At 40.3% G+C, this 27,784-nt stretch overlaps 1 protein-coding gene across 3 annotated transcripts; it reads right to left on the reverse strand.

The window, feature by feature from the left end:
• Nucleotides 1–27,244, reverse strand: EEF1AKMT1 (EEF1A lysine methyltransferase 1). 3 transcript variants are annotated; one of them, XM_036454701.2, is made up of 5 exons: nucleotides 27,159–27,244; nucleotides 19,284–19,434; nucleotides 9,755–9,837; nucleotides 3,998–4,278; nucleotides 1–449 (listed from the first exon to the last, which is right to left on the reverse strand). In XM_036454701.2, exons 2-5 carry the CDS (start codon nucleotides 19,413–19,415, stop codon nucleotides 316–318), a joined length of 630 nt encoding a protein of 209 aa, XP_036310594.1. In that variant the 5' UTR covers nucleotides 19,416–19,434; nucleotides 27,159–27,244; the 3' UTR covers nucleotides 1–315. The 3 variants fall into 3 exon arrangements, with proteins under 3 accessions (XP_036310594.1, XP_045444482.1, XP_036310595.1); XM_045588526.1 differs by having other exon boundaries at nucleotides 27,069–27,180; XM_036454702.2 differs by lacking the exon at nucleotides 27,159–27,244 and adding an exon at nucleotides 26,885–27,011.
• Between the last annotated feature and the right edge of the window lie 540 nt (nucleotides 27,245–27,784).

Below are 27,784 nucleotides of genomic sequence, written 5' to 3' on the forward strand. Positions count from 1 at the left end.
TTATTATTATTTTTCAATCCTTACCCGAGGGCATTTTTTTCTTTTGTTTTTAGAGTGGAGGGGGGGGGGAGACAAAGAAAAACATCGAACCTGCGACCCAGGTACGCATCCTGGACAGGAAACCAAACCCAAGACCACGGCTGACGCTCTAACCACTGAACAAAGCCAGCAAGGACAATACTGAGTGATCTTTTAAGTCAATTTCAAATTATCCAAAAGTGTGATGGCCGAGTGCACAGCTTTACAACCCACTAAGAAAATAAAAAGGGGAATGTCACAGGGTCCTGTCCTGTATTATATATACTCTGTCTACATTTACATATGATCTAGTTGAGAGTCATAATTCACGTAACAGCGAAACTCATTTGCCAAGGTCCGGGTGTGCTTTGGAATAAATTTGCACATCTTCACTCCAAGAAGTTTTGCTGCCTCTTCCTCCATGACAGCACCTGAAGAGAACAGACCAGATGAGCCAGAAGACAAATACAACCATGCACCCTGGGCCCTGGCACAACGTGACCATACCACTCAGCAAATGAGGGTGGAGGTCAGTTCTTCATATTCCTCTTTACTTTTCCAACATTTTTTAAATTTACTTACTTTCTTCCTTTTCTTTCTCATTTAATAAATAAATTTCCTGTCTCTGCAAAGCTAAGACACTTCAAGTGTCTTAGAAATAGATTATAATCTACTAAGTAATATAAAGAAAGCAAAAATAAGTATTAAAAACTGGTGGTGGTGTAATATGGAAACCTGCACATGAAACCTATCTGTTCATGTTAACCAATGTCACCACAACAAATTTAATAAGTAGATAAATAAAAAACACTGGTGTTGCCCTGGCTGAGTGGCTCAGTTGATTGGAACATTGTCCCATCAGACTGTCCAAAAGACTGCAGATTAGATTCCTGGTCAAGGAACATACCTAGGTCGTGAACTTAATCCTCAGGTGCATATGGGAGGCAGCCAATCAATGTTTCTCATATTGATATTTCTCTCTCTCCCTCTCTCCCCTTCTCCTCCCTTCCGCCTTCCCTCTCTCTAAAATCAATAAAAACATATCCTTGGATGAGGATTTTAAAAAATACCAATTAAATAAAATATTGTAATGTCTTTAAAAAAGAAAAAAATCTAGTATTTTCCACTTTAATCAAGAATCCCCTTTTCAGAACCCTTTTGCACTGCCACTGTGGAAAACAGTATGGTGTTTCCTCAAAAAATTAAAAATGGAATTGCCATTTGACTCAGTAATACCACTTCTAGGTATATATCCCAAGAAAACAGAAACACAAAGCACCCCTATGTTCATATCAGCACAAATTACAATAGCTAAGATCTGGAAACAGTATAAACGCCCATCAGCAGATGAGTGGATTAGAAAACTGTGGGACATCTACACAGTGGAATACTATGCTGCTGTAAAAAATGATTTCCCCCCCCATTTGCAACAGCATGGATGGAATTGGAGAGCATTATGCTAAGTGAAATAAGCCAGTCAGTGAAAGATACCACATGATCTCACTCATTTGTGGAATATAAAGAACATTACAAACTATTGAACAAAAATAGATACAGAGGCAAAGCAGCATCAGACTGTCCAGTTACAGTGGGAAGGCAGGGGAGGTTCGGGAGGAGGTAAGAAGTCCTTGTGTGCCTGCACATAAGCACAACCAGTGGAGGCAAGACGGGGGGGGGAAGGGGGGGAGGCGAGGGGCATGTGCCAGGGGGCAAGGGAGGTCAGTGGGGGAAAATGGAGACATGTACTACTATTTATAATACTTTAAACGATATATTTCTTAAAAAGCATCCCCTTTTTAATAATAGCTAACTTGTAAATTCATAGGGATATATTCACACCAACCTTTGGATGACTAAACTGTTTCTCCCTCAGCCCCCCAACTTCACCCCACTGCCTGTCTTGCCCTGCCTACTGATGTGGATATCACCCCAGATGCTGCCAAGCACCTGTCCCTTGATGCCTATGGTAGCAAGTGCTGTGCAGATAGGAACCAGGACTCATCCTGAGTTCTCCCCTTTCTCACTTCCCACATGCAGAGCACAGCACATTTTTTCAATTTCCTCTCCAACCTCATCCAGAGCTACATCCACTCACCCCCATAAATCTTTTTGGTATAAAGTTAAAGTGAACTTTTTTAGGCAGACTGGATCTTGTTGCTTTGGGGGTGGACACTGTAAAAGAAAATGCCAACTCTGACTAGCACTGTCGGGGGCCCTCTCATTGGACTCCCCTTGAGGCCACTGCTGCAATGTTGCTCAGCCCAGAGAACTTGTGGATCTGGAATACAGCCCCCTGACTCTGCCAGCGTGTCTTTCTCTGATTTTTTTTCATATACTTATCAAAATTAGGAATTCATTTCTTCAGTTGTATTACAGTTTTTAATCTGTCCTCTAAAACCAAATGTATGCTACATGAGGTCAGACAATCTGCGTGTCAGCTGGCACAAAGGGCTAGTCACAGCTATCCTAATGTATAAAACCCGGGGCCATCACAGCCTAAAGGACTGGATGACTGAGCAGCCGGCTGCCAGCAGGAGGGAGCCCCGCCTGGACACAGAAGCAGCGAGAGGGAGCTAGAGGGTCATGTTATTTGCATAAAGCTCTGAAAGCTGTGCAAGAGTGATGACTCCATTGATTCAACAGATAATGCTGAAAAGGAAAAATTTCCCATTGAATTTCTTAAGAGTATTACTCCTTCAGGAATGCCATGTCATAAATTAAAAGTGAAAGTGTGTGCAGTCATCATGCTACTGAGAAATCTTAATAGTGAATGGGGTCTCTGTAATGATACTAGATTTATTATCAAAAGATTGCGACCTAACATAATCGAAGCTGAAGTATTAACAGGATCTGCAGGAGAGGTTGTTCTGATTCCAAGAATTGATTTGTCCCCCTCTGACACTGGCCTCCCATTTAAATTAATTCAAAGAAGACAGTTTCCCATGATGCCAGCATTTGCAATGACTATTAATAAGTCACAAGGACAAACTTTAGACAGGGTAGAAATATTCCTACCTGAACCCATTTTCACACATGGTCAGTTATATGTTACTTTCTCTTGAGTTCAAAGAGCGTGTGACGTTAAAGTTGTAAATACTTCATCATAAGGGAAATTAGTCAAGCATTCCAAAAGTGTTTTCACTTAATGTGGTATACAGGGAGATATTAGAATAAGTTTAATCTATCAGTCATTGTATCAGTGTTATGTTTACATCATGTATTTGTTGTTTTTATATCATGTCTTTGCTGTTGTTATATCATGTGATTATTAATAAATTTATATAGTATTTTCATATACATTTTACTAATTTTCTTTCATCTTTGACACTTCTATTATAGAGAATGGGCAAATAGCAATATTAAAATATTTCCTCTAATTCCCACTAGTGAATTAATAAGTAAATACTAGTTGTGTGAACAAAAGTTGTGTTTTTTACTAAGTCTGCAACTTGACAACCAGAAGAACAGCTCCACTGCTCAGCCCAGGGAGATCCGGGCAGAAGCCTGGGCACAGGCTGGGTGCAGGAGCTGGGGCTGCACTCAGGGCCTGGACACCAGGCTGCCCAGACCAGAGAGGTAGTTATAGTTTTAGTTCTGTGTCATCCATCTTAAGAAAACAGTGTATCTCAATCTCCCCAGAAAGAACACTGTTCTGCTATAACAAACCTGATCCAATGCCTAACTTGTAACCCCAGGCAATGCACGTTAACTCCACAGATTCGACATCAAGTGCAGAGGCTGTGTTAACTACTGATGCTAACCATGATGAATACGCTCACCACATGTGACCCCACCCAGTGTGTGTCAGGCATTCAGTCCTCACAACACTGGAAGTCAGGCAGCATGACCAGCCCATATTTATGGTCACACAATAAGTGGTAGATTTAGGATCTGAGATCTAAGATCTTTCAACTCTTGACACCTGAGGCTTGAATAGCCACCATTATCAACCTTTATGAGATGGCAGCCCAGCACCTACCTGTGCACAGCAGAATCTTGCCCTGAGTCAGGTACTTGATGGTTTCTGACGTTTTCCTGAGACATTCCTCAGAAAGATAGGGAGGATCCGCTATGACAATGTCAAAACTATGATGGGCAATATTTACAGGGAAGTCCAACGGATTATTGTAATCATAGAAGATAAACTCCTCTCCATAAATGGAAAATCTTCTGTCATACTCAAAAAGGTGTACAGCCAAGTCTTCTCTGTGCAGCTCTCTCAGTTTCAGGTAAACACTAGGGGTGCTCACACAGGCTACCCTGGAAAACAAAGTGGATATGTGCAGAGCTCTGGCAGACAGCTTCTAACATTAGCCAACTGCTAAACACCAGGGTTCATGCACAGACCTCCTAAAGGAAATAACACTGCAACTAACATGACAGCAGTGAATTGTGAGAGAAAACAAAATGCCTCACTTTTAAGGAATCTGGTATTTAAAAATCTGAAACTCGTACAAAAGTGATACATGTGTTCTTTATAATAAAAAATGTAAAACATTAGGAACATATAAAGACAAAATTAGGTATCCCGAAGTCTAAATTTACCTATTTCATGTTCCTTTAACATTTATGTCAAATACTGTTAATCTCAAACTAAATATTTTGAAGTTACTTTGTAATGTTCATAATCTTGAGAAGAAAACCCCAAATAACTGCTTTAGTAACTCCAGTTTTCTAAAAAGATACATTGAGTCTCAGTGCAGCAAAGCTGCTTTAAATTTCTGCAGCTTTTATATATATATAATTGATTTTAGAGAGGAAGGGAGAGGAAGATAGAAATATCAATGATGAGAACCATTGATAGGCTGCCTCCTGCACGCCCCCTACTGGGGATCAAGCCTGCAACCCAGACATGTGCCCTTGACTGAAATCAAACCCAGGACTCTTCAATCTGCAGGCTGATGCTCTATCTACTGAGCTAAACCAGCTAGGGCTCTGCTGCTTTTTTGTATAAGGAAATTATTATTAGCAGCCTACAGTTTTTGAACAGGTAAGCACTATTCCAACAGTTAACTCTTTTTGTTAATCTTCACTCAGGGATATTTTTCCATTGATGTTTAGAGAGAGTGGAAAGGGAAGGAATGAAGAGAAGACGAGAGAGAGGGAGAGAGAGAGAGAGGGAGGGAGGGAGGTGAAGGGAGGGAGGGAGGGGGAAGGAGGGAGGGAGAGAGAGAGAAGAGAGAGACATTGACTGGTTGCCTCGCTCCAACTGAGGATTGAACTTACTACCCAGGTATGTGCCCTTGACCAGGAATCGAACCTGAGACTCTTTGGTGCATAGGTTGACACTCTAACTACTGAGCACACCGACCAGGGCCCAATAGTTAACTTAAAACTAACTGTGAAAGAAGCTAGAAATAAATACTGAACTATTGAGTTGATTGTGGTCCATCTGTTATAATGGAATATTATGTAATATCACACCCCAAGACACTCCTGGAACACAAGGGGCAAAAAGACATTTGCATGAGTGAGAAAATATGCTCAGAGGCACAAGAACCAGAGACCATGGCTGCCTCACAAGAGAACTGGGGGCCTGGAGATAAGGAGGCTGACATTTTCTCAATCCCCTTTATAACTTTTAGGTATTTACCACGCATATATATTATCATTCAAAACAGTACTTTTGAATATTAAACTCAGTCTTAAACCTGTGAGATTCATTTCTGTACATGTGCACATTAGGCGCCCAAGCTAGCTAAATAGGCTGCTTGGCCCAAATACACTTGAAGTATGTAACAGCCTGATGATGGCATATATACGTCTGTGGAAAATGCGCATGTCCCAGTCTGGGTGTCAGGGCAATCAGAGCCTCAGCCCAGTTTGGGGGGAAGGAGGGAAAGTGAAGGTATAGAGCCAGTATGTCTTCACTGTGCTGGGATAACAAGCAGCATTCTGATGCACAATGAACTATCACCCAAGAAAGAGGGTGAAATAAAAGTAGTTTCAGACCAATTAAATCTGAGCTTGTTGCCAGCAGAATTTCTCTAAAATATTCTGAGGGATGTACACAGACAGCAGAAAGGTGTCTCAGATACAAGAAGGAGGGAGTAGAGTGTGGTGAACCCAGGGGGTCAGTGGGGTTTGTCATGGAGTGGTGGGGTCCTAGGGCAAATCACTCCTGAGTTCCTTTGTGCATGTGGCTGAATCTCTTGAGCCTCAGCTCTGTCTTTAGAATAGAGAATATAACAGTAACTACCTCACAGGGGTATTAGAACTAAACAAGGTGACCATCATAAACTGCTGACACAGAGAACAGGACAGGCAGCAATTATTGCCCTAGCTGGTTTGGCTCAGTGGATTAAAGGGCTCCAGGTTCAATTCCAGTCAAGGGCACATGCCTGGGTTGTGGGCTTGATCCCCAATTGGGAGGGGTGGAGGGTGGGGTGTATAGGAGGCAGCAGATCAATGACTCTCATCATTGGTGTTCTATCTCTCCCTCTCCCTTTCTCTCTGAAGTCAATAAAAATTATTTTAAAAGAAAAGATTATGACACAGCTCCTGAAGATGCCTATCAGAAAAAAATTAAAAGTTGCAACCCAAACCCTCATATTAATGGAAAAAAGAAAAAAAATGTATAAAAAAAAGTGTAATTGAGAAAAACCTAATAAAAAACTACATATAATTTAGAAAGAAAACAGGAAAAAAAAAAAAAAAAAAAAAAAAAAGAAAGAAAGAAACTTGGGACTTCTAGTTAAAGATGGTGGATGGGAATGTAGATTTGCACCCTCATGAAGTCCACTCACTACACCACAAGTAAGATTCTATTTTGTTGTTAAAGCCAAGAAGAGAAAGAGAATGTAAGAAGAGACAGAAGAAACACACATAAAAAGCTGGAAAACAGTGGAGAGTGGTATCTGACTTGACAGGCCCAAACACCAGATCCTGAACTGGCAGCCAGGAAAGCTGGGGAGCAGCCTTATCTCCATCACCAACCCCCAGGCTCAGGGTCTGCAGGTCCGTAACTCAGGACGCGGCTGAGGGTCCATGTAGGCAGACAATAATTCCCGAGACTCTCCTCCTCCCAGGAGACAGAAACCTGGAAGGAAGTTCTCTGGATTGGGGGAGAAAAATGGAGTGCCAGCACAACTAGTAATGTGGTGCTGTGTGGAATGACAAGGATTAAGTTAAACCCACTGGATGCTAGGACCTTCAGTCTTCTCGGTAATGTGGTCCTCCAGACGATGTCACAACACACATAACTTCCAGGGAAGAATTAGAAGACTCTTCCTAGAGCTCTGACCAGCTCCAGAGGAAAAGACTCAGACAAAACAACACTGGGGTTTCCAAGGAATAGCTCACCCACGTCATCCAACTGCAGAGACCAAGCAAATAAGTTTTGCCATGTGCCACAGCTTTCTGACATAATCTAAGTGGACAGAGAAGGTCAATGGACATTCAAGGAAAACATTTAATATTAGAGACCAAAATAAATGAACAGAAAAGGCACGATGTAATAAGCAGATTAAATGGGGGAGAAGAAAACTTTTTTAAAAATCCTGTAATTAATATCCTCAGAAGGATAAACAAGATACAATAATAAATATTCAGCACAATTAATGAATGCAATAGTAAGTGGAACAGTAAATTATGTTTCCCTTTTCCCCCCTTCCCCTCTTTCTAAAAATCTATCAAAAAATAAATAAATGTTATATTCAGAGATCCCAAAAGAGAGCTGTAAATGAATATGTACACTAAGTGGCCAGATTATGATGATCTCTGAACACATAATAATCTGGCCACTCAGTGTGTGTGTGTGTGTGTGTGTGTGTGTGTGTGTGTGTGTGTGCATATATATATATATATATATATATTAGAAGCCTGGTGCATGAATTCATGCATGGGTGGGGTCTGGCTAGCCTGGCTAGGGGAAGGGGACAGGGGTGGTTGGCCAGCCTTCCTGCTAATTGAACTCCTAGTTGAGGGGAAAGTTTGCATATTAGCCTTTTATTATATAGGATATGCACTGAGTGGCCAGTATTATGTGTTTAGAGGTCATAATAATCTGGCCACTCAGTGTATATGACAACAGAAAAGGTAAACTCAGCAGAATGTTTAGAAAATAAAGTTGAGGAATATTCCCAGAAAGTAAGTTAAGGTCCAACATTAAAATAACAGGAGTTCCAGAAAGAGGAACAGAAAAAACAGTGGGAGAGGAAATGGGCTTAGGACAGTTTTCCCAAACTGAAGGAAATGAGATTGAAAGAGCTCCCATCCAGCACAAGAGGGGAACACTCTATGCCAGGACACATCACATATTAGGAATTGAAAAAAGAACCCAAGTTTGCACTAAGCAAGGAAAAAACAGGTTTCCTTCAAGAACTTAAACAGCATGGGATTTCTCAACAACACCTGCGGATACCTGGAGGCCATGAAGCAATGTCCTCAAAACCTGGAATTATATACCCAGCAAAACTATTACAATTGAGAGAAAGAATGGAATAAAGGCATTTTCAGAAATGAAAGGTTTTTAAAATTTCCTTCCCACATATCTTTTCTGTGGAAGCTATTGAAGGATGGACACAACCCAGACTGAGGCTGCAATATCAGAACTGGGGTACAGGAAACTGGAAATCCAAAATAAAAGGAAAGAAAAGGGACTATGAGCATGATGGTGAAGAAAGAAACCAAGAAAAGAGCTGCAGCAAAGCTAGAAATCAGCCAGTCAGCTTGGTAAAGACCTGAGGTAATTTTTTTCAAGGAGTTGAAATAATTTTGCATTTATAGATAGGAGATATGGGGAAGAATTTGATGGTTAGCAGTGACATGGACATAGAAACACATAAAAAATAGGAAACTTATGATTTTACAATAAGAAAAAAGTAAAAGGTTTAGCTGAAAGAACATTATGTTTCATAACAATATTAACCCTATTATAGCCCAAATCTGGAAATAAATAAAAAATACAGCCCAAATATTGGGAGCATGGACAGAAAGCATGCACATCTGTGGAAGTGATAAAGTATGAACCAGCTTTTTCAGGCCAATTGATGATAAATTACATGCATGTAAAGTTTTGTGGATTTTTATCCTCACCTGAGTATGTTTAATAATTTAGAGAGAGGGCAGGGAGAGTGCAAGAGAGAAAGAAACATCAATGTGAGAGAGAAACATCAATTTGTTGGCTCCTGTATGTGCCCTGACCAGGAATGGAACCCACAACCTTTAGGTATATGGGACAATGCTCTAACCAAATGAGCCACTGGGTCAAGGCTATGCATGTAAAGTCTTGATAAAAATAAAAACCAATGCGGGCACATCCCCAGTAGGGGGTGTGTAAGAGGCAGCTGGTCGATGTCTCTCACTCATTGACGTTTCTAGCTCTCTATCTCTCTCCCTTCCTCTCTGTAAAAAATCAATAAAATATATTTAAAAATAAAAAAATAAAAAAATAAAAACCAAGTTAAAGAAAAAGAAAACCTACATTCTTAAAATTTTAAAAAGTCAAGTATTAAGATTTTTTTTTTTTCCTCTCTTAAAGCAAACTGTAAGGGTATAAAATTAAGGAGCAGGTTAGCAAATACTAAAAGGACAGAGATAAGAAATCCTACAATGAATACATTTCTGGGTGCCCCTAAACTTATTATAGCAGTTTTTATTCCTCATATTCTACATATAATGAACTACAAATTTTGAAGATTATGAATCAGACTTCTTACAAATCATCTCATTGAGGAAGGACATTGAAAATATCAATTTAGATTAAAACAAAAGAGAAACAAAATTTGAAGCTCACCTTCCACCTTCCCCAGCAACTGCAGTCACTTCCTTAGCAAGCCGCAAAGCAGTTTCCTGACTGTACCAAAACTGGCTCAATTGCTGTAGCAGAGGGGCGAGTTCAGATAATTTTAGAATTAGCATAAATTTGGTTCCTTAAATTTAAACCTGTGCATATACTTAATATTTTCATTTTTCATCTTAAAACCATTTTTTTTGTAGATTATTTTTTTTGTAAATTTTTATTGTTTAAAGTATTACAAATGGTAGTACATATGACTCCCTTTTTTTCCCATTGACCTGCCCCTGGCTTCCCCTACCTCCTATCCCCGGTGTATTGCGTCTATTGGTTATGCTAACATGCATGCATACAAGTCCTTTGGTTGATTTTAAATTAATAGACAAATAGGGATCCAAGATGGCAGGGAGTAGGTAGAAGCTATACTCAAGTCCTCCTAGGACCACACTGGAATTACAATTAAATTATAAAATAACCAACCTGAATAACAAACTGAAGACTAGCTGAAGAGAAGTCTTATAACCAAAGATTATAGACTAGTCGGATCAAGACTGGTAAGAAGGGCAGAGACACAAAAAGGGCTGGCCCCTACCACATGCATCCAGTCCCAGACAGAGGCAGCCATCACCTGTGGATTGCTTTGTAGCTCCTAACAGGCACCTCACGTCACAGGCAGCATCTGACATTGACCTGCACATGAGTCTCTCCCGAAAGGCCCCAGAACCAACATACCCTGGAAGCTGGCTTCAAACCATCAAAGAGTACCACCTGATTAGTTCCACAAATGGCACATCCAAAGGAAGATCTTGGCAACTACCAGACCCTACTGGGACAAATTCTGCTCATATACTGTGGTTAGGGTCAATCCTCACAGCCAGACAACCTGAGGGTCAACCCCACCCACAGATGAGCCAACAGTAATCAAGGCTCACTACAAGACTCGCTTACATAACCCAGGCAAAGGACACCTGTGGAGTACCCAGCTCAGGTGATCAGGGAGACTGCACCACTGGGCCCCACAGGATACCTAATATATAAGGCTATTTTACCAAGACTGGCAGACAAAGCAGATCTACCAAATACACAAGCCCCACTCCACCACACATTGGCAGCTAAAATGGGGAGGCAAAGAAGCAGGCCCCAAATAAAAATAAAAAAAACAGAAGAAATCTTCAGAAAAAGAACTAAATGAAATAGATACAAGCGACCTATCAGACACAGAGCTCAAGACAATGGTTATAAGGATGCTCAAGGAACTTAGAGGAAGAATGGATGAACTCAGTAGTGAGAACTTCAACAAAGAGATAATAAGCATAAAAAGTGACATAGAAACCACAAAAAAAGAACCAGTCAGAAATGAAGACTACAATATCTAAAATTAAAACTATACTAGTATCAACAAAACAATAAGAAATCACACTGTATGGAAGAACATATTTGCAAATGTTATCACTGATAAAGGTTTAATCTCCAACATGTACAGGCAGCTTATACAACTTAATAAAAGGAAGATAAATGATCCACCAAAGAAATGGGCAACAGACAATAAATAGAATCTTTTCAAAAGAAGACAGAAGGAAGGCCAAGAGACACATGAAAACATGCTCAAAGTCACTAATTATCCGAGAGATGAAAATCAAAATGACAATGCGTTATTATCTCACATCTGTCAGAATGGCTATCATCAACCAATCAACAAACAAGTGTTGGCAAGGATGTGGAGAAAAAGGAACACTCATGCACTGTTGGTGGGAATGTAGACTGCTACAGCCACTGTGGAGAACAGTATGGAGTTTCCTCAAAAAACTGAAAATGGAACTCCCATTTGACCCAGTAATCTCACTCCTAGGAATATATCCTACGAAACTGGAAACACCAATCAGAAAGGATATATGCACCCCTATGTTCATAGCAGCACAATTTACAACAGTTAAGATTTGGAAACAGCCTAAGTGCCAGCCAGCAGATGACTGGATCAGTAAACCATGGTACATCTACATTATGGAATACTATGCTGCCATAAAAAAGAAGGAATTCTTACCATTTGCAGCAACCTGAATGGAAGTGGAGAATATTATGCTAAGTGAAATAAGCCAGTCAATGAAAGAAAAATACCACATGATCTCACTCATTTATGGATAATCAAGAAAATTATAGCCAAGACCGGTTTGGCTCAGTGGATAGAGCATCGGCCTGTGGACTGAAGGGTCCTGGGTTTGATTCCAGTCAAGGGCATGTACATTGGTTGTAGGCACACCCCAGTGGGGGATGTGCAAGAGGCAGCTGGTCGATGTTACTCTCTCATCAATGTTTTTAGCTCTCCATCCTTCTCCCTTCCTCTCTGTAAAAAATCAATAAAATATATTTTTTTAAAAAGAAAGTTAAAAAGAAAATTATAAATTGTTCAACAAAAAGATAGATACAGAGACAGTAAAGCATCAAACAGAATGCCAAATTACAGCAGGAAGGTTAGAGAGGGGTGGGGGAGATAAGAGATCAACCGAAGGACTTGTATGCATGCATATAAGCATAACAAATGGACGCAAAACTCTGGGGGGTAAGGGCATGTATGGAAGTGGGGTGGGGGAGGGAATGGTAAGATATGTACACATATAATACCTTAATAAAAAGATGAAGAAAAAAAACTACACTAGAAGGAATCAAGAAGGAATAAACAGTAGATTGATGAAGCAGATCGAATCAACAATTCGCAAGGCAAGGTAGCATAAAATACTCAATCGAAGCAGCAAAAATAAAAACAATTTTTTTAGTGATTGGGCAGCTTCCTCATCCTGAACATGCCATGGTTTTCTCCTTTCCTACAACCCATCCTTAAAGACCTAAGTGAAAGGTTTCCTGCTCTGGAAGGACCCCCTTAACCTTGCGATCATTTTGTCCTTATTCTTTTCCTTTTCTGTAGCATTGTATTCTATTTTAAGAACCTGCATTATGTTATGTTGCATAACAGTTTCCTTTTCCCACCAGATGGTAAATGCCTGTAGTCAGGGATCATTCTATGCATATTGACAACCCCAGATCCCAGTAGAGTACCTAATGTATAATAATAATAAACATTTGTGGAGTAAAATTTTTAAAAATGAGGATAGTTTAATGGACTTCTGGGACAACATCAAGTATAACATCATCCGCATTATAGAGACAGGCACCAGAAGGAGAAGAGAGAGAACAAGGGATTGAGAACCCATTTGAAGAAATAATGACTGAAAACTTCCCTAACCTGGTGAAGGAAAACGACATAAGTCCAGGAAGTGCAGAGCATCCCAAACAAGATAAACCTGAAGAGGCCCAGGACGCATCATAATTAAAATGCCCAAAGTTAAAGACAGGAGAGGGCAATAAGAGAGAAGCAAAGGGAGCTCCCATAAAACTATCAGCTGATGTCTCATCAGAACGCTGCAAGCCAGAACGGGTTGGTAAGAAATACAAAGTGATGGAAAGCAAAGATCTATAAACAAGACTATTCTACTCATCATGGTTGTCATTTAACATTGAAGGAAAATAGCCCTGGCTGATTTTCCTCAGTGGTTAGAGTGTCGATCCATGAACTGAAGGGTCATAAGTTCGATTCCCAGTCAAGAGCATGTAGCAGTTACAGGTTTGATCCCACCGAGTTAGGGTGTGTGTGGGAGGCAACCAATCGAAGAGTCTTTCTCATATCAATGTCTGTCTCTCCTTCCTCTTCCCTCCCTCCTTTTCTCCCTCCCTCCTTTTCAATCTCTCTAAAAAAATCAATGGGAAAAATATCCTAGGGTAAGAATTCACAACAACAAAAAGAATTTTTTTTTAAATAAAATAAAATTGAAAGATAATAAAGAGCCTTCCAGACCCCCCCAAACAAACAAAACAAACAAACAAAAACTAAAGGAATTTATTACTTCCAAACCAGTATTATAAGAAATGTTAAAGTGACTGCTTTAAGAAGAAAAAAGAGGAACATAAATATGTATAAAAAATGGCAATAAATACATCCTTAAAAAGAATCACTTAAAATGTAAATGGCTTAAATGCCATAGGGTATCTAACTGGATATGAAAACAAGACTCATTTATGTGCTATCTATGAGAGATCCACTTCAGATCAAAAGACACACACAGACTGAAAGTAAAGGGATGAAAAAGATATTTCATGAAAATAGGAACAAACAAACAAAAAGGATAGCAATACTTATATCAGACAAAACAGACTTTAAAACAAAGGCCAATATAAAAAACAAATGCACCCAAAGAAGAAGCATCTAAATTCATATATCAAATCTTGGCAGACATAAAGGGAAAGATCAACAGTAATAGTCAAAGTAGGGGATTTTAACACCCCAGTGATATAAATGGATAGATCTTCTAGACAGAAAATCAATAAGGAAACAGCTGTATTAAAAACACAGGTCAGATTAATTTAATTGATATATGTAGAGAATTTCACCCCAAATTGACAAAATATACATTATTTTAAAGTGCACATGGAGCCTGACTGCAGTGGCTCAGTGGTTGAGCATCAATCCATAAATCAAGAGGTTACTTATTGGTCAGGGCACGTGGGTTTCGGGCTCCATCCCCAGTAGGCGGCATGTAGGAAGCAGCCAATCAATGTTTCTCTTTATGCCTCTCCTGGCCCCTCTCTTTAAAATCAATAAAAACATATTTTTTAAATAAATAAAGTGCAGAAGGAACCAAGATGGCGGCATAAGGTAAACAACAAATTTAAAATTACAACTGGAAAACAGAGCAAACATCGTCCAGAATCACAAGAAAGCTGGCTGAGTGGAACCTCTACCAACTAGAAAAAAAGAGAAAGGATGCTGAGCCTCAGGAACTGTGGAGGTGCAGAGATCCGTGAGTGCGGACAGAGCGGGTGGCTAAATACGCTGCCGGTTTACGCGCAGTGCGCACGGAGAGGGTGGGCAGCTAACACGTGGCTAGCTTGTTCAGGAGGAAAACAAAACCTCCCTATTACACTGAATTCCAGCTCTGGTCAGGGAGAAATTGGACTGTCGGGCAGCGGGCAAAACTCTCTCAGAGGTGCGCATGGCCAGCAGCCATTGCTGTGGGACTCTGCTAACAGGACCTCTTAGGGAGGAGCTGACAGGAAACCAAAGCTTGTCTGCACCATCCTGAGACTCCGCCCCATCCAAGCTGAGCACAGAAGCCCTCCAAGTTGCTAGCTTTCTCGTTCAGGAGAAAAACAAAACTCCCAAACTGCCCTGATATCCAGCTCCAGTCAGGGAGAAACTGACAGGCAGTGGGCAAAACTCAAGAGCAGCTTCTCTCAAGAGGTGCACACGGCCAGCAGCTATTGCCCCAGGACTCGGATAACAGGGCCCTCATAGGTGGGGCTGATGGGAAACCAAAGCTTGGCCTGTGCCATCCTGAGACTCCGCCCCATCCAAGCTGAGCACAGAAGCCCTCCTAGCTGAGACACTGCTGATCCTCACAGCCAATTGGCTTGGAGATCAACCCTCCCCAGTGATAACAACAAGCAAGTCTTAACAACAAGACTGCACACACAGCCCACAAAGGGCTGCACCAAGACTGTCCACCTCAGGTAACTGGGAAGGCTGAGCTACTGGCCCCTGCTAGGACACCTAGCACTCAAAGCCACTCCATCAACTCAGGGAAGCAGCTAAAATGCAGAGACAAAGAGGCAGGCCACAAATGAAGGAAGTGGAGGAAAGCAAAAGAATGGATATAGAGTTCAAAACCACAGTTATAAGCTTTTTCAAGAATTTTCTAGAAAAGGCCAATAAATTAAATGAGATCTTTGAGGATATGAAAAGGGATCAACTAGAAATTAAACATACACTGACTGAAATAAAAAATATTATACAGAGACCTAAAAACAGACCAGAGGATCCCAAGAATCAAGTCAAAGGTTTGGAATACCGAGAAGCAAAAAACACTCCTCCGGAAAAGCAAAAAGCAAATAGAATACAAAAAGTTGAAGATAGTGTAAGAAGCCTCTGGGACAACTTCAAGTGTACCAACATCAGAATTATGGGGGTCCCAGAAGAAGAGAGAGACTGCAAGATACTGAAAACCTATTTGAAGAAATAGTGACAGAAAACTTCCCCAACCTGGTGAAAGAAATAGATTTACAAGTCCAGGAAGCGCACAGAACCCCAAACAAGAAGAATCCAAAGAGGACCACACCAAGAAACATCATAATTAAAATGCCAAGGTCAAAAGACAAAGAGAGAATATTAAAAGCAGCAAGAGAAAAGCAGTTATTTACCTATAAGGGAGCACCCATACAACTGTCAGCTGATTTCTAAACAGAAACTATGCAGGACAGATGGGAATGGCAAGAAATATTCAAAGTGATGAATAGCAAAAACCTACAATCAAGATTACTCTACCCAGCAAAGCTATCATTCAGAATTGAAGATCAGATAAAGAGCTCCACACACACAAAAAAAGCTAAAGGAGTTCATCACCGCCAAACCAGAATTATATGAAATGCTAAAAAGTATTCTTTAAGAAGAGGAAGAAGAAGATAAAGATAAAAATTATGAACAACAAATATGTACCGTATTTTTCGGACTATAAGACGCTCCGGACCATAAGACGCACCAGTTTTTAGAGAAGGGAAATGAAGAAAAAAAGATTCTGAAACAAATAGTGTCCTAAAATATTTTATGTGCATTAAAACCCAACATCACAGTCATAAACACATGTAATCAACCCTGTAAAGTAAACAGCAGCATTTAGAACCATTTTAGAGCCGGGCAAGCACACAGAGACCACACAGAGTAAAGTAAAAAAACTTTTTTTTAAAGTATACGTGTAGGCTATATTTGGACCATAAGACGCAGGGACTTTTTTCCCCCCACTTCTGGGGGAAAAAAAGTGCGTCTTGTGGTCCGAAAAATAAGGTAACTATCAACAAGTGAATCTAAAAACCAAGGGAATTAGAAAATCTGATGAACAGTATTAACTGGTGAATATAATAGGATCAGAGGTATAGAAAGGGAGTGGACTGACGATTCTTGGGGAAAAGGAGTGTGGGGGATACGGGAAGAGACTGAACAAAAATCATACACCTATGGCTGAGGACAGTGGGGGGTGGGGGAAAGGGCAGAGGGTAGGGTAGGAACCTGATGGAGGGGAGCTATGAAGGAAAAAAGAGGAACTATTGTAATAATCTGAACAATAAAGATTTATTAAATAAAAAAAAATTAAAAATAAATAAAGTGTACATGGAACATTTCCCTAAATAGACTATGTTAGGTAACAGAACAAGTCTCAATAAACTTAAGAGACAGAAATCATATCAAACATCTCCAAACACAATAGTATGAAACTAGAAATGAATTACATAAAAAACACACAAACAGAGGGAGGCTATACAATGTAATTAAACAATGACTGGGTTAACGATGAGATTAAGAAATCAAAAGATAAATTGAGATAAATTAAAATGAAAACAGTGCATTCTCCAAAAAATTCAAGAGGAAGGTTCCCAAGCTCGTTTTATGAGGTTAGCATTATCCTAATTCCAAAACCATATTAAGACACTACAAAGAAAGAAAATTATAGGCTAATAACTCTGATGAACATAGATGCAAAAATCCTCAACAAAATATTAGGCAGCCAAATTCAGCAATATATTAAAAACATTAACTGGCCAGTGTTACTCAGTGGCTGATTGTTGATTTATGAACCAGGAGAACACAGTCGATTTTTTATCAGGGCACATACCTGGGTTGTGGGTTTAATCCCCACTAGGGGGCATGCAGGAGGCAACCAATCAATGATTCTCTCTCATCATTGATGTTTCCATCTCTTTCTCCCTAAAAATCAATAAAAAGACATATTTTTTAAAAATCTTACATCATGATCAAGTGAGATTTATTCCTGGGTTCAATACCATAAATCACTGTGATACACTACATAAACAAAAATGAAGGATAAAAATCATGATTATATTAATAGATGCAGAAAAAGCATTTGACAAAAATCTAGCACCCACTTATGATAAAAATCCTCCACAAAGCAGAAATAGAAGGAACATAACTCAACATAATAAAGGCCATATATGACAAACCCACAGGTAATGTCATATTCAATGGGGGAAAAAGTAAAAGCATTTTCCTTAAGGTAAGAAGTAAGACAGAAATGTCCTCTTTTAATACTTTTTTTTATTATTATTTAAAGTATTACGTAGTCTCCTTTTCTCCCATTTGACCCCCCCAGCCTCTCCCACCCCATTTTACCACTCTTAATTCAACACAGTTATAAAGTCCTACCCACAGCAATCAGACAAGAAGACGACAAAAAGACATCCTAATTGGAAAGCAGGAAGTAAAACTCTCATTATTTCCAGATGGCATATTATTCTTTTATTAGATAAGACTAGAGGCCCAGTGCATGAAATTTGTGCACTGGGGAGGGTGTCCCTCAACCCTGCCTGCACCCTCTCCAATATGGGACCCCTTGGGGGATGTCCAACTGCAGGTCCCCTGTGAATGAGGCCTAAACCTGCAGTTGGACATCCCTCTCACAATATGGGACCACTGGCTCCTAACTACTTACCTGCCTGCCTGATTGCTCCTAAACAGCCTGATTGCCCCCAACAACCCTCCCCTGCTGGCCTGATCACCCCCAAGGCTTTTATTACAATAGTATAAATATGACCCTGCACAGAAAATTTTACCAACCCTGCTTTACAATAAGGGCTTGATGATTGAATCATTAGGACCAGACACCAAGATTTCCTTTCTTTGAATAGTGGAGGGAATAAATATCTTGTCTTTAAGTTGCCCTGAAATTAAAATGAGATAATGACTTAGAAAAGTATAAAAGCACCATATAAAGACAACTTTCTTTTTCATGTACCTACTGAAAAGATAATGAAGTGGTAAAATGAAAAACACTATATTTATTTTCCCCTTCCTTCCTTTACAGCTTTTATTTAAACTTTGAAATTTATAAAAATTTCACTCCAATTTTCATTTCTTTACACTCAATATTATTTTGTATTGGTTTCAGGTTTTATATTAGTTGAGCTTAGGTTAGAAGTTTCCCTCAACTCATTTTTTTTCTCTTTCATTTCCTATTTGGACCATGTAATTAAAATACACATTATGCACCAGAAACTATTAATATCATCTCAACTCCCTTTCATTAATTTTTCATTACATGTTTACGTTCAGTTACTACCAAGATATTTTACCCTTTATACAGGCTTGCTGAGCTCTAAAAAAACAAATAGAATGCACTTGCATACAGGAGTCACCACTTTGTGTTGGACATCACATGCTCTTCCCCTGTCTGAAAAGTCCCATCCACTGATCATCAACAAACTTGAAAGTTTATAACCAAGAAAATCCACATTTATGCCATCTTAAAATATTCCTGGATAGCTTTCTGTCCTAGTTCCTCAAATAGGTTATCAGCTCTCGATTGACAGGTGACAAAGTTTTTGGTATAAGGTGGGATATAGACAAACACCAAACTAGGTCCAGAACAGGTTCCTCACCAATATTTCCAATTATATATGGAATGCATTTACTCACCCAATTCTCTTCTATTCTCCCAACATTGTATTTGTCTCCCCCACATTGATTCTTCTCAGCATAGAATTCCTGGAGAGCTGCTAAGGCATGGGAAGAAAGCTGGGGGACATCGTCATCTTCCAAGTCATTCATCTCACAAATTGTCTATGACCTGCAGATAAAAAGTAAAAGTGCTTCTTCTCATCAAATAATAATTTAAAAATGTTTATCTCACAGCAAAGATACAAACAGAAAGTGATCTTTTTAAAAAGGGAAAACAAACATATTTAAATGAGATCAAACATCTACAGAGGTTGTCCACTGAATTATAGTTTAACAAATGCACAGTTTTCCTTTAAAGGATTTCACTTTTTACAAATGAGATTTTCATAATCCCTTGCTGAAGGAAAATTTTACCATTAAGTATTTAAAGACATTTTGCTATCTTCTGGTAGCCCAATGGCCATGTGCAAACATTTCATAATTATCTATGTAACATCTTTTTGTACTTGAAAGTCACTGTTAAGGTGACCTAGGGCTCCCTAGTGTTGTAGAATTGATCTTAAAAAAGAGCTTGGAAGAGGCTTTCTCCCAGACAGGGGTGCTCCGGGGACCATTGTTCCTATGCTGGGAGCTCCCCTGTTGCAGAGCTGACTGGCAGGGGCCATATCCGAGTCTCCATCAGCCTGGCTCACACTCTTTGTCCTGAGACCCCAAGCCATCCACTTTGCAGCCCTTAGCAAGCGTTTTGCAGCAGTTTTTCTACATGAATGGCCTATGCTGGCTCAGGCTTCAAACTCTGCTAAAATCTTTAATACAAACTACAGCTGGTGTCAGTGGGCCCAAAACCTATCAATAAAAGCCCCAAAACTGGCACTAGCACCAGCCTGCCTTTCTTCACAGCTGGGCCTCGCCTAGGCATGTCAAGCCCAGTACAACTAGTAGCCATCTGCAGATCTCTCTGTAGTTCCTGCCTAGTGGCTCCAGGCTGACTGTGCATCTTCCTGGAGGCCCAAAGCCATTGCACCTGTTGGACAGCTTCAGACCAAATCAGATTACAACTCTACATATCCACAAGTGACTCACTCAAGGGGCAGACTCAGTGAGCACCAAAGCCCCACTGAAGGAAGACTTGCTCCATAGGGGTTTATCCTGACAGCAGCAATCCCACTGTAGTCATAGCTGGTCCTCACAGCCAATTGGCCTGGAGGTCAATTCCTCCCAGTGACACCAACAGCCATCAAGGCTCAACTACATAACTGTGCACACAGGGTGCCTGGTGTCAGTGGGCCCATCTACAGTGCCCAGCTCAGTGCCTGGGGAGGCTGAGCCACTGGGCTCTATAGGACACCTAATACACAGGCCACTTTACCAATTCCAGAAGACATAGCAGCTCTACTTAATATCTAAAAATGAGCAAAGGGAATCCACCAAAATCAAAGACAAAGAAACACATCATAAATGAAAAAAATGGGAGAAAGCAAACTACTGGTTACAGAGTTCAACACCATGGTTATAACATAAGGTTACTCAAGGATCTTCATGAGAGCTTCAAGGGACTTAGTGAGACTTTCAAGGTTCTTAGTGAGAATTTCAAAGACATGAAAAAGGTCCAATCAGATATTAAGAATACACTAACTGAAATAAAGAAGAATTTACAAGGATTCAACAGTAGAGTAGAGGATCTGAGAATGAAGTCAATGATTTGGAATATGAAGAAGCAAAAAACAACCAATTAGAAGGGCAAAAAGAAAGGATCAAAAAATATGAAGATAGTGTAAGGAGCCTCTGGGACAACTTCAAGCAATCACATTTGCATTATTGGGTGCTAGAAGGAGAAGAGAGAGAGCAAGATACTGAAAACATATTTGAAGAAATAATGAAAATATTTCCTTACCTGGTGAAAGAAATAGACTTACAAGTCCAGAAAGCACAGCGTCCCAACCAAGATGGCCCCAAAGAGGCCCACACCAAAACACATCATAATTAAAATGCCAAGTGTTAAAGACAAAGATGGACTCTTAAAAGCAGCAAGAGAAAAGCAGTTAGTTACCTACATATGACTGTCAGCTGATTTCTCAACAGAAACTTTGCAGGCCAGAAGGGAGTGGCAAGAAATATTTAAAGTGATACACATCACTAAAGTTTAAATTAAATGAACTTTAAGTTTTCATGTGCTAATTTTTTTACTTGTCACATCTTTAGCAGTAGTAAAATTCTAAGTAGATTTGTGAAACGGCTATGAAAGAGATTTTCATGTACAAAAGAGTTGAGAAGTGCTGTGTTATATTATTGAATTGACAGTGAGACTTATGTGGCACTCACAGAAGGATCAGGCAAGATTTGTCCCTCAGGGGAATATTTAGCAAAGTCTGGAAATATTTTGTTTATCATAACTAGGGAAGGTCCTTTTGGCATCTAGTGTGTCAGGGAAGCTGGTCAACTCCATACAATTGATAGGACAACCCTCCACAAAAAAGAACTATGTGACCAGAAATGTCAACAGTGATAGGAGGTTAAAAAACTGCTCTACTATGATGATGTGGTGAATCTGCATTTAGAGCCATGGATCAGAGTAAAGAGCATGTGTGGATGGAGGATAAAAGTGAGGCCACAGGGGGTTTACTTTCACCTTGAGGGAGAAAATTGCCGAAGGAAAAGCATGAAGATGATGGAACAGCATGGTAAAGTAATGGGCACAATCATGTACAGCCTAAATAGGGGTGAGGAGGATCCTAATGGGCTATATGGTCACTTTCTATTTCTTTACATAGCAGCTGACTAATGTGGTCTACAAAGAAATGTGTAAAATTCTTCAATTTCCATATATGGTCTTTGCTTAAAGCAAGGCCCACTCTCCCATCCCCCGCTGCATAATTGTACAGGCTCCCACCCTGGCTGGTTTGGTTCATTGGTTAGAGTGTCACCCGCACACCAAAGGGTCACAGCGTGGATCTCAGATCAAGGGCAGGTACCTGGGCTACAGGTTGGATCTGCCCTGCAGTAGGCAATCAATGGATGTGTCTCTCTCACATCAATGTTTCTCATTCTCTCAATCTCTCTCACTCTCTCTCCTCCCTCCTCCCACTCTCTAAAAATCAATGGAAAAAATATCCTCTGGGAAACAACCAAGATGGTGGCATAGTAAACACCTGTACTTGCTGCCTCTCACAACTACAGCAAAACTACAACTAAGAGAAAAAACAAATATCACCCAGAACCACCAAGGGAAACCTGGCTAAGAGGAAGTTCTACAACTAGTAGGAAAGAAAAAGTGCATTGAGACTAGTAGGAGGTGCAGAGGTATGGAGATGTGGAGGCAGGCACGAAATGGGCTGGCAGCTTGGTGCACTGTTGTCTTTATCGGGTGGAAGTTACAAACTCCCAATTGCTCTGAACTCTAGTGCGGGGCGAGACTCTGGGGACCAGACTCATATGGGGAGAAACTGGGCTGTCTGGTATCAAGCAGGAACATGAGGGTGGCTTTCTATCAGAGGTGCTCCCACTGATCATTGTTCCTGCATGGGCATAATGGGACGCAGAGATGTGTGGACCTCTCTGGGGCAGGGCTGATTGGTAGCCATTGCTGTTTGCTGTGCCCTGGTGATTCCCTGAGACCCCACCCCACCCAGTTTACAACCCCACCCAAGCTGTGCAAAGCAACTTTTGCATATGAATGGCCTGTCCTTTTGCAACCTAAAACCTAATAAATTGAAGCTGGGTCAGAGAGCTCCAAAGATTGCAAAAGAAAGCCTAAGGCCCAGCAGCAGCAGCCTGCATTGCTTCACAGCTGGGCCTCATCTGGGCACCTCCAAACCCCAAACAAAGAGGAGGAATCTGCAGATCTCACTGTAGCTCCTGCTGGGTGGCCTCAGGCAGTGACTGACTTTGCACCTCCTTGGAGATCCAAGAGCCAGTGTACCCAGTGGTCAGAGTGAGACCATCCAGATTATAACTCTTCACATCCATAAGGGATACACTAAGGGGGCAGACTCAGTAAGCACCAAAGTCCCACTGAAGCAAATCCTGCCCCATAAGTACAGCAGTTCTCCCATTGTAGAAATAGCTGATCCTCACAGCCAATTGGCATAGAAGTCAATTCCTTCCAGTGATACCAACTGCAATCAAGGCGTACCTACAACAAGACTGTGCACACAGCCCACAAAGGGGAACACCAAGAGTGTCCACCTCAGGTAATTAGGGAGGCTGAGCCACTGATCCCTATAGGACACCTAGCACACAAGGCCACTCTATCAACACAGGGAAGCAGCCAAAATGCAGAGACAAAAAACACACGTCACAAATGAAAGAAAGCAAAAGACTGGATATAGAGTTCAAAACCACGGTTATAAGATCACTCAAGAATCTTCTAGCCAAAACCAGTTTGGCTCAGTGGATAAGAGCGTCAGTCTGTGGACTGAAAGGTCCCAGGTTTCATTCCGGTCAAGGGCATGTACCTTGGTTGCGGACACATCCCTACTAGGGGTGTGCAAGAGGCAGCTGATCTATGATTCTCTCTCATCGATGTTTCTAACTCTCTATCCCTCTCTTTCCCTCTTTGTAAAAACATCAATAAAATATATTTAAAAAATAATATTCTAGAAACCACCAATAAATTTAGTGAGACCCTCAAGGATATAAAAAAGGACCAATTAGAAATTAAGCATACACTGATTGAAATAAAGAATAATATATAGAGATCCGACAGGAGAACAGAGGATCCCAAGAATCAAGTCAAAGATTTGAAATACAAAGAAGCAAAAAAACACCAACTGGAAAAAGAAAAAAGAATTAAAAAATATAAAGATAGTGTAAGGAGCCTCTGGGACAACTTCAAGTGTACCAACATTTGAATTATGGGGGGAGGAGGGAAGAAGAGAGAGAGCAAGATATTGAAAACCTATTTGAAGAAATAATGTCTGAAAACTTCCTTCACCTGGGGAAAGAAATAGGCTTACAAGTCCAGGAAGCACAGAGAACCCCAAACAAGAGGAATCCAAAGAGGATCACACCAAGAAACATCATAATTAACCTGTTAACGGAGCGGGATGTATAAATATGTCAAACGTAAACAATATCAAGTATGGGTAGGACATATGAATACGTCCTTGAAATATATGTTGCGCCCTGAAATGGGCGGGATGTATATTTCTGAACAACAAAGGTATTAGTCAGTCATCCATACATGTCTCGACATGAATTTAAGACACGGAGGGAATCAGTATAATTTCGCTATTGAGAGTGGTGGACGTGTTCTGGGTGAGCAGTGACGGGTACGTACTTACACTTACCTACCTATTTTCATATTATATATTATTTACTTATATTTTTTATATCTCCAACCTTTTCTTATATAATAGAAAAACATATAAAATTGATCCAATCGTCAATAATTTGTCAGAAAAGTTTAATAGTTTTTGTGTATGTGAACAAGAAATATGTGTACTAGATGAATCTCTTTTATATGGAAAGGGAATTTATCTTGGAAACAATATATATCTACAAAAAGAGCTAGATTTGGAATGAAGTTGTTTATTTTGAGTGAAAGCCAATCTGGATACGTACAAAATATAATTTTATACACAGGCAAGGACACAAATTATGGTTCAAACTACCCACAAGAAAAACAATCAACAAGAATTATTTTGGAATTAACACGACTTACTGAATAAAGGGTATAGGATTTACTTAGATAATTTCTATACGTCAATTCATTTGGCTGAACTCTTGTGTCAAAACAATACAGACATTGTTGGAACAATGAGGATAAACAGAGTCGGAATCCCCAGTGAAATAAAAACAAAAAAAATACAGAAAAATGAACATATAGTAAGAATTAAAGACAAACTTATGGTTTTAAAATGGAAGGATAAAAAAGACGTATTGATGCTCATAATGACGAAAAGACAATGATTGAAAAGAGAGGAAGAAGGCAAGAAAAACTGAATGTTGTCCTGGATTATAACAAGAATATGGGCAGAGTATATTTGGGAGATGGAGTTATGGTGGCCTACACGGCTGCCCGTAATAGGGTAAAAAAATTTTATAAAAAATTTTTTCTACGATTAATTGATATGTGCTGCTTCAGATAAAGGTCATTTGGATCGATTACACTTTTTGATAGTGTAGAGAAATAGATAGATAACAACATAGTGAAAACCCACCCAAAGACATCAACAAGCAGCTCTACATCTAAACCATCACGCTTAGTTGAAAGGCATTTTCCAGAACAAATGAAAAGCGATATAGGAAAAACTAAATCCAGGAAATGCCGAGTTTGCTACAAAAAAGGTGTTAGGAAAGAATCTACATACTGGTGTCTGGATTGTAAGGTAGCATTATGTATCAACAATTGTTTTAAAATATATCACACAGAAGTTGAGTTTTGAATTTTTACATCTATATTTCAATTTTTTAAACTCAATATTTCTATTTTATTTGTGTGCTTTTGTTTATTGTTCTGTAATTGTTAACTTTTTATATTTTTATTGTGTATAAAAATAAAAAAATATACTTTTTGTAATCTTTATAATTGTAAAATTTATAATTTTTTAATTCGATGTTTCCATTTTTTGTTGGTATTATTTTCTATTTGTTTGTAATTTTGTATTTTCCTTTGTGCTTTATATATAAATAAATGAAAAAATATATATTTCATTTATTTTAATTAAGTATAAATAAAAAAAATAATAATATAAAATTACATCCACTGGGCGTGACATACTGACACGTCCTAGTGAAAGAGTATGCGCCTGTTGTACGTTGTGTAATTAAAAAGGGAACTCCCCGGTTAACAGGTTAAAATGCCAAGGTCAAAAGACAAAGCGAGAATATTAAAAGCAGCAAGAGAAAAACCGTTAGTTACCTACAAGGGAGCACCCATACATTGTCAGAGGATTTCTCAACAGAAACTATGCAGGAGTAGCAAGAAATATACAAAGTGATGAATAGCAAGAACCTATAACCAAGATTATTCTACCCAGCAAAACTATATTTAGAATTAAAGGTCAGATAAACAGCTTCTTGGATAAGAAAAAGCTAAAGGAGTTCATCACTGCCAAACAAGTATTATATGAAATGCTGAAGGGTATTCTAGAAGAGGAAAAATAAGAAAAAAAAGATACAAAATATGAACAAAATGGCAACAAATACATATCTATCAACAAGTGAATCTAAAAATCAAGTGGATAAAAAGTCTGATAACAGAATAAACTGGTGAATATAATAGAATCAGGGGCATAGAAAGGGAGTGGACTGACAGTTCTCGGTAGGAAAGGAATGTGGGGTGCGGGAAGAGACTGGATAAAAACCCTACACCTATGGATGAGGACAGTGTGGGCGGCGTGGGTAGGTAAGGGCATCTCGTGGGATGAGAACGCGGTAGAGGGGGGCCTTGGGGGGGGTGGCGAAGAGGAACAACTGTTATAGTCTGAACAATAAAGATTTATTAAAAGAGAAAAAAACCCTCTAGTGAGGATTAACAACAAAAATTTTCACTTTGGCAAGTGATTCTGGGAAGGCAGTGGGTGCAGAGGACAGAGCAGTAACCGGGTTCCCCAGATTTCCTGTCACCTACAGGGAACCCTCCTCCAAGGAGCCCTACCAGTGCCCGCGGTACTCACGCTATTTTAAACTCAGATATTAGGTACAACTTCTGTCCTGTGAAATATGATCACGAACGCCGTCCGGTCCTCTGCACTCTGGTCGCCAAGGAGTCTGCCCGCCTCCCGTGTAGGCCGCGCAACACCCCACGCCTCCCGGCCCCTCCCGGGACCCTGATCCCGGATCCAGCACCGGACGACCCACCGCACAACCTCCTGCGGCACAGACTTCGCAGGTCGCCTCCCAAACCGCGCCCGGGAGTCGGGAGAAGTACAGCCACTCGAGTCCACTCACCGCCACGCGTGCGCGGTGGCCAGGGCGGTGCGCGGAGCGCGGGCGACGTCAGCCGCGCGGCACGCGCCTGCGCACACCCACTGCCCGGGGAGCGCGGCGCCGCGCTAGCAGTGCGCAGGCGCTGGCCCTGGAGGCGCTCAGGTCCCAACTCGGAAGGTGGCAATCCAATGAAAACTTAAGGTTGTTCAAACGAAATACAAGGAACCTATTTGTTCTTGGGTAGCTGTACATTTCACAAGCATCGATCAGGGAGGACTTCATTGGTCTGTCTATCTTCTAATAGACAAATCAAGACGTGAGAGGCCTTATAATGTTAATAGGTTTAGAAAAACTTTTTTAGTGTCTCCACTGTAATCAATATCCTTCCCAAACTCAACGTGGTTACTAGGTCCAGCCACGCGCATTTTCCCCTGGGGGTGACAGCGAAAGCAAGGCCCAGCCAGTGGGCAAACGAGATAGAAGCCGTTTTCACGCTGAAATACGGTTAGCTACTGATTTGGCGATTTATCTATCAGGCGTAACATTTCTCTATGGAGATAATTCCAAATGTGGGAGACGTGCCGTGAAGCTCTCAGAACCTTCCATATTGAGGGCATTCCTTCAATATAAAAACCTCCAGCAAAGCA

Source organism: Pipistrellus kuhlii, unplaced genomic scaffold (assembly GCF_014108245.1).
Source record: "Pipistrellus kuhlii isolate mPipKuh1 unplaced genomic scaffold, mPipKuh1.p scaffold_m20_p_3, whole genome shotgun sequence".
Taxonomy (NCBI): Eukaryota; Metazoa; Chordata; class Mammalia; order Chiroptera; family Vespertilionidae; genus Pipistrellus; species Pipistrellus kuhlii.